Genomic DNA, 14,343 nt, shown 5'->3' with positions numbered 1-14,343 from the left:
AATTCCGGCGAGACTGGCAGTTAGTATTTATCGGTTCCACGTCAGCACAAGGAAAGAACCCATCGCCAACTATTTAAATATACACTAGATGACTATAAGGGGGTGCTGTTTTGAAGTCTTCGCGCCTCCATCATGGCACTCGCCCACCAATGTAATGTTGTGGGAGTTATAGAAATGCATTTATTATGATCTACATTTGTTAATGTGTACGTTTATTCTATTTCATACACTTTTGAAAGTACTCATGTTACTTTCCCCACTACATCAAAAACATACTTAAATGCATATAATTTTGTCCCATAAACATTTAATTGAAAAACTGTAGAATTCCATTCATTCCTATGGAACACTTTCTTCTAGGGAGTGCGAATATGGCTGAGCGGTTGCTTCAAAGCCTCTCATTGACCAATACATAACATTAGCAATCCAGGGTTTATATACATTATTGGATAGTGCTCTCTCTGAATATTATTGTGGGGCTTGAGCAGCAAGAGCCCAGTTTAGATATTCAACATATTTCTTCTTCCGCACTCTACTCATTTTACACCGTTTAAGCTAGAAACGCCGTTCAAAGGTCAAAACGTGCAGAATGGTCTCGCTTGAGTATACAACTTTTTGATATGTTATACTTTTTACGTTATTAAACTTTTCATCATTTTGTTTGCCCAAATACGCTAACGTGTTATTTCTCACGATTCTAAGGCTCCCCATTGTATCATCATCAGTTCCAACTAACATTTTCTAAGGTATGAAATCTTCCTCTACTTCTCCGCTTGTCAAATCCGCAATCGGATTCGCAGTCGTGCGTGCCAATGTTTAACTAGAGCCGTTTTAGTAACCCATCGCCTGTCTCTAACTGCTGTTAATCATGTCAGAAGCTAGCAGATGTATTATTTCCCAGACAACTACCGTTTTGACCACTAACCCAACAGACAAAAATATTTTGGAATGAAATCCTCTACTTCTCTGCATGTCAAATCCTAAAAACGGTGTAGAAATCGTGTGTACTAATCTCTTTGCAGAGCAATTTTAGTAACTCATCGCCTGCTCTTTTCTAACAGCTCTCTTTGTTGTTATTGAGATTCCAAAATGGAACCGTTGCTTGGACACACCGACACAGAGGGCCAAAATGATGAGAGAGAAGTGACCACAACCACACAACTTTAGACCTCAACCTCACAACTTCTGACCACATCTAGTATCCACAACCATACAATTACATTCCACAACCACACAACTTCTGATCACACATTTAACTATTGACCATATCTGCACAACTACTGAACCACATAACTTCTGACCACATCTAGGGACCGCAACCACACAACTCCTGACCTCAACCACATAACTTCTAACCACAACCACACAACTGCTTACTACATCTAGTGACCACAACCACACAACTGCTTACCACATCTAGTGACCACAACCACACAACTTCTGACAACCACACAACCACTGACAACCACACAACTATTGAGCACAACTTCTGACCATATCTGGGGACCACAACCACACAACTGACAACAACCACACTTCTGACATCTAGGGACCACAACCACAATGTCTGACCAAACATCAAACTTTTGACCATATCCACACAACTTATGACCACAACTTCTGACCAAATCTGACTGTCGATGGGAATTTAAAATCATTTCACAATTTGAATAAAACAGAAGTGCAACTTTTTTAAACTTATTTTATTACAACAACAAAACACTTTTAAAGAGCTTTAGCAAGCCCCACAACTTTACTTGTAAAGTGACCATCTCACCCATTGAAGTTACACCATTTTCACAAAGCGAGCCAACCTACAAAGCTTGCTGACATGACTGAGGAACAATGCAAACAATAAGGCCCTGGCTATCTCTTCCACTGTTAAAAAAAAGGATGTTTTAAAATCCATTGTATTTCAGAAAAGGTATTAATGGGATGCTATGTAGAATGCCTCTAGTCAAGTAATAATGATACCTCAGCATTTTTTGGAGGTTTACTCTACTAGCTAGCCTCCTGCGCTCATTGCAATTCTTGTTCTTTTGAGTTGATCGGGGTGTACTATCCATCTATATGGCATCCAGGTCAATTTTGCATTTGATGTTACTGTAGCTGTGTACTCCAATACAAAAGTTGCAAACATTTAAATATCTTTAATAAAGTGACAAACATCATTATACAAAGTAAAGTGATAAACATGTAAATAAACAAGTGATAAAAATCATTCATATATCTCCGGCTCAATATAAAATTCTGTCCCCTCAAATTATAATACAGTAGCTTCATATACACAAAAGGCACAAAGTGAACATATTTCCTCACTGTACACAATATTACCGTATTGCACCCAGAATGTGTAACTGGATCAAAACAACGTTTATTCAAAACAGATGGACCAAATTGAAAACTTTTCATATCTGTTTTTTTGGACAAGGAAAGGTATTGATAGCTGTTGACTAAATGCAACTGACAGCTCTACACAAATCTAGTTCCAGTGACAGTAGTTTTGAGCTATCGAGCGTGAACACAGTGTTACTCTGTCTGTATAGACATAAGCTGAAAAGCAAAGGCTGAAGAGCGTAGGCACCGGTAGATACGTGAGGAAATACAAAGGTGAGCAAAGGTGAGGAAATACACAATTATAAAGTGCATAAAACTGTCTTCATATCCCTTTCTTGTGGTTACCTAGGAACTACTTCAAGAGTTCAAATCACACACACAACAGAGTAAGTTATACAAATTGGAATGTCACAGTTCCTGTCATATTCTAAATATTTGGTAGGCTACAGTCCTCCTGGGTCTATAGGAATGGGGCCTGTTGGAAGAAGGCCCAGGGAGAAAGGGGGACCAGAGAGTTGGACGGACCAGGGTACATACACTACCGTTCAAATATCCTTGTTTTTGATAAATTTTCTTTTTCTTTTGTCCATTAAAATAACATCAAATTGATGCAGTGTAGACATTGTTAATGTTGTAAAAATGACTATGACTATTGGAGCTGGAAATGGCTGATTTTGAATGGTATATCTACATAGGGGTACAGAGTCCCATTATCAGCAACCATCACTCCTGTGTTCCAATGGCACGCTGTGTTAGCTAATCCAAGTTTTTCATTTTAAAAAGGCAAATTTATCATTAGAAAACCCTTTTGCAATTAAGTTAGCACAGCCGAAAACTGTTGTTCTGATTAAAGAAGCAATAGAACGGGCATTCTTTAGACTAGTTGAGTAACTGGAGCGTCAGCATTTTTGGGTTCGATCACAGGCTCAAAATGGCCAGAAACAAACACCTTTCTTCTGACTCGTCAATCTATTCTTGTTCTGAGAAATGAAGGCTATTGCATGCGAGAAATTGCCAAGAAACTGAAGATCTCGTACAACGCTGTGTACTACTCCCGCCACAGAACAGCGCTAGCTGTCTCTAACTAGAATAGAAAGGAACAGGGGTCATCAGAGGTGGATGAGAGGAGGTGGGTTGAGTTTTAGAGGACCTGGTTGTCTTTTCCTGATTGAGGGGCCTGAGGTGTTTCTGTGACATTCTGAGGGTAGTGGACAATGGAGCCAAGTACACCTGCAGGGAGGAAAAAGAAAAAACACACAATTTAGGAAGATGTAAAACACACCTGAGACATACACACACAGCTAACTCCTGATGTTTACCTCAGCAGACACTACGCCAAACACTGTACACACTTGAGAGATGAGAAAACAGTAAGACAAGAACACAAACACCAGACATGTGGTAGGAGACATGCAGATGAGTTTTAACCACACAGCGCTATTGCAGTGTGGGGTTCAAGAGTCCTTCATTTCCTCCCTGTTGGTAGAGTGTCGATTATTCTGCATTACGGTTCTTCTAAAGCGGACTATTTGGCCATTCCCATGAGGTCACTGCTTTAGGCAACAATTGCAAGTCTGTTGTAGCCTGGCTGACGCCACTCATGTGGTACACAATCGAGGGAGAGCTATGACCTACTGGTCTGGACAGGACTCCATTTGCTGGTGCAATTTTCACCCAGATCATTGGCTCTCAAACATTTTTTTTTCCCCCTGGGGGGGGGGGGATTAAGATCTCTTGGTGTTTGGATTTGTGGCGGCCGGGGGCTGTACATGTGAGTATTTGAGTGAGAAAGAGAGGCGAGCCAACCAGGGAAAAGCACAGCCCACTTCATTATCGGCGCATTGTCCCGAAAACATCAAACAGCCTCTCAAGTCAGGAGGACTTAGAGTTTGGTGTCAACCAGACTAAGTCTGTTGTGCAATGTACATAGAGTACATGCAAATATACATCACTCGTGCTAAAGGCACAAGTGACAGACCTACAACTGGGACACAATCAGTATTTACCAAAACAGTTGTTCACAATGTTGCTCAACATGTTTGAACAGCAGCTTTCTAAATGTAGGAATGTCCAGGAAGCATAGAATCTACATAAATCACTGTCAACATAAGCATGGACACCAAACCCTGTGGTCATGAATACTACTCGGCCCTAGGAGTCACACTTTTGACAAAAAGGGAACTACCTGTGAAAGACAAACATACACACCACTGAGAGAAGCACACAGAAAGCCAGTAGCATCAGAAGATAAGGACAATGTGCACAGTCCTGTTTACAAGGTGTGGTTTAGGAGACAGCCGTTCCCAGTCAACATACTAAACCATCTGTTAATATTGAATGTTCTATACTCCTGTTAACCAAGAAACCGATGGGGGACAATGAGATGGAAGTGAAAATATTTTACCTCCAGGGTGTCCGGAAACTTTGGGATCTGAAGAAAGAGAAACAAAACATATTTTCTGTTGGCTCTGTTGTAGACTAGCTACATATTGTCATTGGGAATATAACGTTCAGAATTGTACAATAACGTTACGAATCGAGACGCAAAAGGAAAATATAGAATTGTATATAGAGCTTCTAAAAATGTCATTGCATGCAGTAAACGTTCTACATAGCTGACACACTGATCTAAATCTGTCATTTAAATAGAGATCATGAAAGCGATTCAGTAAATATCCCAGACTGGGCAGCAAGAGAACAACCAGTATGATATAAACTCAGCAAAAAAAGAAACGTCCCCTCACTGTCAACTGCGTTTATTTTCAGCAAACTTAACATATGTTCATACAAATATTTACTGAGACATAAACTGAACAAGTTCCACAGGCATGTGACTAACATAAATGGAATAATGTGTCCCTGAACAAAGGGGAGGGTCAAAATCAAAAGTAACAGTCAGTATCTGGTGTGGCCACCAGCTGCATAAAGTACTGCAGTGCATCTCCTCCTCATGGACTGCACCAGATTTGCCAGTTCTTGCTGTGAGATGTTACCCCACTCTTCCACCAAGGCACCTGCAAGTTCCCAGACATTTCTGGGGGGGAATGGCCCCAGCCCTCACCCGTCAATCCAACAGGTCCCAGATGTGCTCAATGTGATTGAGATCCGGGCTCTTTGCTGGCCATGGCAGAACACTGACATTCCTGTCTTGCAGGAAATCACGCACAGAACGAGCAGTATGGCATTGTCATGCTGGAGGGTCCTGTCAGGGTGAGCCTGCAGGAAGGGTACCACATGAGGGAGGAGGATGTCTTCCCTGTAACGCACAGCGTTGAGATTGCCTGCAATGACAACAAACTCAGTCCAATGACGCTGTGACACACCGCCCCAGACCAAGACGGACCCTCCAAATCGAGTACAGGCCTCGGTGTAACACTCATCCTTCGACGATAAACGCAAATCAGACCATCACCCCTGGTGAGCCAAAACAGCGACTCGTCAGTGAAGAGCACTTTTTGCTAGTCCTGTCTGGTCCAGCTACGGTGGGTTTGTGCCCATAGGCAACATCGTTGCCAGTGATGTCTGGTGAGGATCTGCCTTACAACAGGCCTACAAGCCTACAGTCCAGCCTCTCTCAGCCTATTGCGGACAGTCTGAGCACTGATGGAGGGATTGTGCGTTCCTGGTGTAACTCGGGCAGTTGTTGTTGCCATCCTGTACCTGTCCCGCAGGTGTGATGTTCGGATGTACCGATCCTGTGCAGGTGTTGTTACACATGGTCTGCCACTGCGAGGACGATCAGCTGTCCGTGCTGTCTCCCTGTAGCGCTGTCTTAGGCATCTCACAGTACGGACATTGCAATTTATTGCCCTGGTCACATCTGCAGTCCTCATGCCTCTTTGCAGCATGCCTAAGGCACGTTCACACAGATGAGCAGGGACCCTGGGCATCTTTCTTTTGGTGGGTCAGTAGAAAGGCCTCTTTAGTGTCCTAAGTTTTAACAACTGTGACCTTAATTGCCTACCGTCTGTAAGCTGTTAGTGTCTTAACGACCGTTCCACAGGGGGCATGTCCATTAATTGTTTATGGTTCATTGAACAAGCATGGGAAACAGTATTTAAACCGTTTACAATGAAGATCTGTGAAGTTATTTGGATTTTTACTAATTATCTTTGAAAGACAGGGTCCTGAAAAAGGGAAGTTTCTTTTTTTGCTGAGTTTAGAATAGGATGAACTTTAATATCCCGGAGGGGGAAATTGTCTTCGACATACAGTACTGCTGCATACAAAATATGCTTTATAATGTCACTCACCTTGTTGAGAGATGAGGAAGCTTGCAATAACCACGGCAACAAAGGCCAGGCCTGCAAACAGTGGAGCCAGGACAGTCAGCAGGGATGTCCCTGCTGAAACATACAACAGGAATTCACTGAATTCACCTGCATGACCTACTGTACTTCATAACTAGTTAAACAAGTGACTAAAGAAAGGGAACATTCTGTTGCTCTTGTGGCGTGTAGGCTGACGGTGTTGTTACACCTTTTATTAAACCCGACACAAGCTTGACATACACACACGCTGTACATAAAACAGATACTCCTGTACCCTTACCTCCATTGGTGGTGGGCTCAGATTGTGTGAGCTCCATCAGTTCGGTACAGCTCTCATGGAGTTGCATCCTCTCCCTCCTCGTGCGCTCAGTGTCCCAGTCCCAAAGCTGTTTGAGTGAGAGGGCCTGTGGTACCTCAGCTGTCCAGGTGTCTGTGGATTGGTCCAGAGTCAGGAAGTCATTCCCGTTTACAAGGAGCTGGTCGGTCAAATGCACCACTCGAAATCCATTCAGTTTGCATTCACGCACACGCAGGTACTGGTAAGTAGGATTTTCTGGACATTGAAGGAAAAAGGGAAAGGAATGGTTAAGAATTAATGTATCCTTTATACAGAATATATATCTGATTGTATTCCTTGTCCGTCAAGGAGGTAGATTTGTCCTGCCCTATCTCAGGTAACTGCTATTGTGCCCTTGAGCAAGGCACCTGTACAGGGGGAAATTTTGTTTTATACTGGATATTCAGTGAATATTCAGTAACCTCGTCAATAGCTATTGAACCAAGCGAGCCATGACTATGAAGACGGTATTTTCTTAAATCAGGGGTGGATGAGAACAATCCACACTTAAAAATAGATTTAGGATTTCAAAATCGCTCTTACATGACTATAACAATTATATATTCTGAGTCAGGGGAGGACGGACAAAAAGCCACTGTTGATGGATTTATTTTTAATTTAAATATTTCTTCCTTTCAATAGGTCTTACACCCCCCCCCCCAAAAAAAAAAATTTCTGGATTTTTGTCCACCCTTCCCGGATTCAAACTATATAACTTTTATAGTCATGGCACGCTTTGTGTAAGAGCTATTTAAGACTGAAACCCCCTCCCCAAAAAAACACTACATTTTGACAACAAAAAAGCTGTGTATTTGTCCATCCTCCCTCAATTCAGAAGATATAATTTTCATAGTTATGGCACATTTTGTGTATGAGCAAATGAAGATAGAAATCCAAAATCAAATATTTATTCTTCAAGTGTGGATTGTTCTCCATCCACCCCTGATTCAGAATATACCATGTTCATAGTCATGGCATGCTATGGTTCAATATTGACGCGAGAATATCAGAATATTTTGTAATTGATCAAACCATTGAATTATATTTGACGATTTCTAACGAACAAGCTAGCTATCGAAAAGTTTCAGCGTGTGTAGTTTAGTTAGTCTACTAATGTCTTCATAGCTAGTAGCATGGAATCAGGACACGACCAAACTGTTCCTGAGATAATGAATGTTGAAACTTCCAAGGAGAAAAGAGGCATTGTTGAAACTCACTCATATGCTTGCAGTGTAAAAAAGGGGGTGAATGTGATTCATACCCGAATACCCCAACCAAAGAGCAACTTCCAAAGAAGCTGAGAAGTGAACCATCAATGAGCCAGCTACAGGACAACAGCGTCCGCATCCTCACGGCTAAAAATCAAAGAGAGCGCAGATGACGTCATGGATTTGGTGAAAAAGAACACTGTCAGTATCGTTAACCTGAAGAAAGCGATTGATTTCAATGCTGAGGAAGTAAAAACTCTGAAGCAGCAGAACGCAACATTGAAAATTCAGGTTGCAAAGCAGGAGAAGAAACCCCCTGAAATGGAGTCAAAGGTAAACGAGAATGACCGGTATAGTCGGAGATGGAATCTTCGAATTTATGGAATAGCAGAAAAATCTGACAAGAACATCAAAAGCAAGAGTGAAGGACATTTTCAGAGCCAATAGTCCCAGAGGAGGAGCGAAATGTTGTTGCAGGTTCTCTGGATGGAGTGCACCGCCTGGGTAGGCTGAGAGATGGGGAAAACAACCAGCCACCACGACCAGTGATCATGAGATTCATCTCCAGGACAGCGAGGGATATGACATGGAAAAGTGCAAAGGAAAATGACAATTGAATGAAGAACAACCTGCGTATATTTTAAAAGGCAACTTTAAGGGTCATATATTGAGTCATGAAGCAGATAATACAGATAATATATGGATTATACTATTGGTAGATGTCAACCACATTCAACTGATTGTTGTAAATACTTGTGCTTCCAATAACAAGTCAAGTAACTGTATTTTATTTAGTAAAATTATGTCTACATTTCCATTAGGGTGAAGATTTTAATACAGTATTACATGATAATCTAGATAGATGGCCTCCTAAGGATAGCAATTCTGTTTGTGAGATAAGGAATATATGTCTAAGGTTAGGTGTTCTAGATAGTTGGAGACATAAGAAACCCAGATAAGATTATGTTTACATGGAGTACCAAAGATTTATCTATACAATCCTGTATTGATTTCTGGCTGATATCTGAAGATTTGGCTGTAAAGGTTGATAAAAATTGATGGTTCAATCGAGACTAACAGACCACAAAGGGATCTCAATAAAGATAAATATGCATGGTTTGTCAACAACAAAAAAGTTAGTAAAGGTTACTGGAAAATGAACAAGACTTTACTAGAGAATTAATTATTTAAGAAGGAAGTAGCAGGAATTATTGATAAATACTGCAATTGTGCCTGTGTTATGAATACGTTTGGAAGTTACTGGGAGCTAATGAAATTTATTTAAGGCTTTTGGCTATTTCAATGGGGAAAGAAATTGCTTGTGCCAAGAGAGAAAGAATATGACATCATAAAGGGAATAATGGATTATACTAAAAAATACTGAACTAACTAATCAGGAATTACTGGAGCTATCATCATTGCAAATGCAGTTAGACTGTATCTACGAGGAAAAGGCCCGGGGAGCGTTTGTAAGATAAAGACAAAAATGGATGGGAGAGAAATACAAAATATTTCTTTAATTTAGAAAAAAGGGCAGGCGAAAATACTTCCCAATGTAAATTAATGATTAATAATACTCCCAATGAAAATCCAAAATAAATCTCTCAGCATGTTGCCCAGTTTTATCAGAATCTGTATACATCAGCCCAGTCAACTTCCAATATAGATATTTTCTTAGACAATATAGCAAACATTGCTACGATAGATAGATAATGATTTCAGGAACTTTTGTGATGAGTTATCTGAAATTGAGATAAGGCTTTTAATACAAATACAGTCTTAAGGACAATAGGTCCCCTGGAAATGATGGTTTAATAAGCGAGTTTTATAAAGCATTCAATGATAAATTGATTCCTTTCATTCTTGCTATGTCCCCCAAGAATCAATAGAAAAAAGGGGAGTTACCGTCTTCGTTAAAGCAAGGTGTAATTACTTTGATTCCCAAACCTAATAAGGATAGTCTTTATATAGACAACTGAATAATGGGAAATTATTTGCCCTTGTATTTGCTAAGAGGTTGAAAGAAGGCTTGCATCATATAATTGATGAAGAACAATCTGGTTTTATGCATGGTCGACACATTAGTAATAACATCAGGTTGATCTTAGATATGATTGACTATAATGACCTCATCACTGATGATAGTTTTTTTTTATGTTTGTTGATTTTTATAAAGCTTTTGACACTGTAGAACATGAGTTTATGTTCAAAGCAATACGTTTTTTGGGTTTGACGACTTTTTTTTGAAAGCAGTCTAAACTTTATATCGTGGTTGTACTAGCTCTGTAAAATTAGCTCACGGGACATCCCAAAGATTTGATATTGGCCGTGGCATTAGGCAGGGCTGCCCAATTAGTCCATTTTTATTGGTTACTCAAATGATGGCTCTTCATATCATGTAAGGGAATTTTCAAGGTGTTTCAGCACTTGGCAATGAATTTAAACTATGTAATCTGGCTGATGATACCACCATATTTTTAAGAGACAGGAATGAGGTTTCTAAAGCAGTTTCTTGCATTGAAGACTTTTCCTTCATTTCAGGTTTGAACATTAATATCAATAAGTCAGTCTTATTTCCACTCAAGGATTGTGTTTTACAGGAAGTATATGGTATTCCAATTAAAGATAAGGCTACTTATCTTGGAATTGTTATATGCAAGGATGAAAAACAAAGGAGTGAATTAAGCTGAAGGGTTATCCAGATCGGTTTATGTCTTATCACTTGAATTATCCCCTAAAATTGTAAAGGACTTAGATAAGAATCGTTATAATTTTATTTGGAGGAACAAGCCTCACTATCTACGGAAAGATATGCTCACTAATACCCAAGAACAAGGAGTTTTTGAGGTTTTAGATTTCAATACTCTAAATAATACTTTTAAAATAAATTGGATTCTGAAGTATTTTAAGAACCAAAACAGTATTTGGAATGTCTTCCCTAAATATTTATTTGACTCTGTTGGTGGTTTAGAATTTTTGCTTCAATGTAATTTTGATGTTGATAAAATCACAGTAAAATTGGCCAAATTTCATAAGGAGGCAATTTTAGCTTGGATGTTAGCGTATAAACAAAGATAGGATTTAAAAATAAGTCTCTCTTTTTTTTCTTAACTGGTTTGAGAAGAAAATTATTTTGGTTGGTCAGTTACTGAATGAAGGATATCTACTCTCGATATGGGGAATTTCTTGATAAGTTTGAAATTCCAATAACCCAGAAAGAATATGCAATTGTTTTTGATGCGATTCCAAGGGGAGGGGGGGTGTATATCTCTTTTAAATTCCTCTGTGGTTGATGTAAGTAACATAGCTTTACATTAAAATATATTCATTGGCAATATTAACATTAAAGATAAATGTAGTAATAAACAGAGTAGGAATATTGTTTGTGATACTACAATTCCCTCAGCAAGATTATTTTTGTCAAATATCTATGGTGATATACAATGGGGTAAAGCATGGAAAATTGCAAAAAATTAATGGTTTTGATATGATTTATTTCAGAAATTCTGAAATAGATAAAGATGTAGTATATTTAATATAACTGCTAATAATACTAGGTAAATTTCATATTCACAAATGCAAAAACTTTTTTCACTTTATAAATGAATTTAAACAATATGGCACTACTTTAACTAAAATGAAACACAAAGGCAATTAAGACTTGTTGTATTATTAATGAACATGATTTGTTTGTATGCAATCTTGTTTGCATGTGAAAATTCCTCTTTTGTTTGTTGATATTTGTTAATTTAAAAAAATATATATATTAAAAAAAGATATCCACCGAATATCCAATATACAACACATTTTACGGTGGCAACTGTGCTCTCAAAATGTTTGCTGTCTGTTTGTGTACTTATTAGTGTGTTGCAGTAGGTTCAGGCATGCATTAGGCCTACTTGTCATGGTGTTGGTGACATTTTCTTCTATCTCGAACGCCTGTTGAAAAGACTCGCTGTAGTTGCCCAGCAATACAGCACGGAGAATGCCACTGACGTATTTCCCGCAGTTGGAGAGAGGTGCTCCGTTGACCAAGACCTGCTCGACGGTCTCCATCTCGCCGACCACTCCCGACCGCTGGAACAGAATGACCGTGTCTGTAACAAATCACATCAACAAATCTAATTTTGTTTGTTATTAATAGCATAATATTCATAACACAATGGTGTAGAATGTTGTGCGTAAAATGAACAAATTGTACATGGCAATGAAAAAAGTAAGCAATGGAAAAACTTACCAATTGGAAGACCCCAACTTAACTTGAAAAACAGAATGAATGTAAGTGGAAGTCGCATCCTTGCACTATGCGAGAACTGGCTTTGGAAATTATGTACTGTAGTCTAAAACAACCTCCTAGACGTAAACCAATTGTAATAGATTATATATCAATAGAAAGGACTCGCTCGTGTTCTCTCCAATATCAAACAGGTAGAATTATAAAGAATAGATGAAGGGCAGAGCGGTTATCAATCAAACGTCCATAGCTAAGTGCATAGCCTCTGGATTTGTTGCTATATGTAGTCGGTCCTTATGTTATCTTTTAAATGCGTAGCTAGCCTACTAAGATTTTCAGTAGTGTTGATGTGATTGGCTGGTGGGAGGTGGTTCCGTTAGGGGAGGAGCTTGCAACTGCAAAAACCTGTCCTGCCCTACCAAGCAAAAGAGCAGTAACTGTGCATTTGGTCCAAAAAATTGTTATTTACTTTTTTTCATACATTAAATACATGCTTCATCATGTGGACAAATATCCCGCCTCCATTGTGTTGTGGTATGGAGAACATTTGGGGTCATGTTTTCAGTAACTGCAAAAAGTGAAACCAAGGAAAAAGGCAGTAACTGCCATCACACGTCAGTTACTGCCTTTTCAAATCAAATCAAATTTTATTAGTCACATACACATGGTTAGCAGATGTTAATGCGAGTGTAGCGAAATGCTTGTGCTTCTAGTTCCGACAATGCAGTAATAACCAACAGTAATCTAACCTAACAATTCCACACTACTACCTTACACACACACACAAGTGTAAAGGGATAAAGAATATGTACATAAAGATATATGAATGAGTGGTGGTACAGAACGGCATGGCAGATGCAGTAGATGGTATAGAGTACGGTATATACGTATGAGATTAGTACTGTAGGGTATGTAAACATAAAGTGGCATAGTTTAAAGTGGCTAGTGGTACATGTATTGCATAAAGATGGCAAGATGCAGTAGATGATATAGAGTACAGTATATATACATAAGAGATGGGTAATGTAGGGTATGTAAACATTGTATTAAGTGGCATTGCTTAAAGTGGCTAGTGGTACATTTTTACATAATTTCCATCAATTCCCATTTTTAAAGTGGCTGGAGTTGAGTCAGTATGTTGGCAGCGGCCGCTAAATGTTAGTGGTGGCTGTTTAACAGTCTGATGGCCTTGAGATAGAAGCTGTTTTTCAGTCTCTCGGTCCCTGCTTTGATGCACCTGTACTGACCTCGCCTTCTGGATGATAGCGGGGTGAACAGGCAGTGGCTTGGGTGGTTGTTGTCCTTGATGATCTTTATGGCCTTCCTGTGACATCGGGTGGTGTAGGTGTCCTGGAGGGCAGGTAGTTTGCCCCTGGTGATGCGTTCTGCAGACCTCACTACCCTCTGGAGAGCCTTACGGTTGTGGGCGGAGCAGTTGCCGTACCAGGCGGTGATACAGCCCGACAGGATGCTCTCGATTGTGCATCTGTAGAAGTTTGTGAGTGCTTTTGGTGACAAGCCGAATTTCTTCAGCCTCATGAGGTTGAAGAGGCGCTGCTGCGCCTTCTTCACAACGCTGTCTGTGTGGGTGGACCAATTCAGTTTGTCCGTGATGTGTACACCGAGGAACTTAAAACTTTCCACCTTCTCCACTACTGACCCGTCGATGTGGATAGGGGGGTGCTCCCTCTGCTGTTTCCTGAAGTCCACAATCATCTCCTTTGTTTTGTTGACGTTGAGTATGAGGTTATTTTCCTGACACCACACTCCGAGGGCCCTCACCTCCTCCCTGTAGGCCGTCTCGTCGTTGTTGGTGATCAAGCCTACCACTGTAGTGTCATCCGCAAACTTGATGATTGAGTTGGAGGCGTGCATGGCCACGCAGTCGTGGGTGAACAGGGAGTACAGGAGAGGGCTCAGAACGCACCCTTGTGGGGCCCCAGTGTTGAGGATCAG

At 40.0% G+C, this 14,343-nt stretch overlaps 1 protein-coding gene across 4 annotated transcripts; it reads right to left on the bottom strand.

Moving 5' to 3' along the window:
- Positions 1–2,135: 2,135 nt before the first annotated feature.
- On the bottom strand, positions 2,136–12,725 carry LOC139550926 (uncharacterized). 4 transcript variants are annotated; one of them, XM_071362198.1, is made up of 6 exons: positions 12,391–12,725; positions 12,053–12,250; positions 6,889–7,161; positions 6,591–6,680; positions 4,742–4,768; positions 2,136–3,567 (listed from the first exon to the last, which is right to left on the bottom strand). In XM_071362198.1, exons 1-6 carry the CDS (start codon positions 12,446–12,448, stop codon positions 3,479–3,481), a joined length of 735 nt encoding a protein of 244 aa, XP_071218299.1. In that variant the 5' UTR covers positions 12,449–12,725; the 3' UTR covers positions 2,136–3,478. The 4 variants fall into 4 exon arrangements, with proteins under 4 accessions (XP_071218299.1, XP_071218301.1, XP_071218300.1 ...); XM_071362200.1 differs by having other exon boundaries at positions 6,591–6,683; positions 12,053–12,230; positions 12,391–12,724; XM_071362199.1 differs by having other exon boundaries at positions 6,591–6,683; positions 12,053–12,274; positions 12,391–12,723.
- Positions 12,726–14,343: the final 1,618 nt, after the last annotated feature.

Source organism: Salvelinus alpinus, chromosome 23 (genome assembly GCF_045679555.1).
Source record: "Salvelinus alpinus chromosome 23, SLU_Salpinus.1, whole genome shotgun sequence".
Classification (NCBI taxonomy): Eukaryota; Metazoa; Chordata; class Actinopteri; order Salmoniformes; family Salmonidae; genus Salvelinus; species Salvelinus alpinus.
This window is presented reverse-complemented; position numbering and strand designations above follow the sequence as displayed.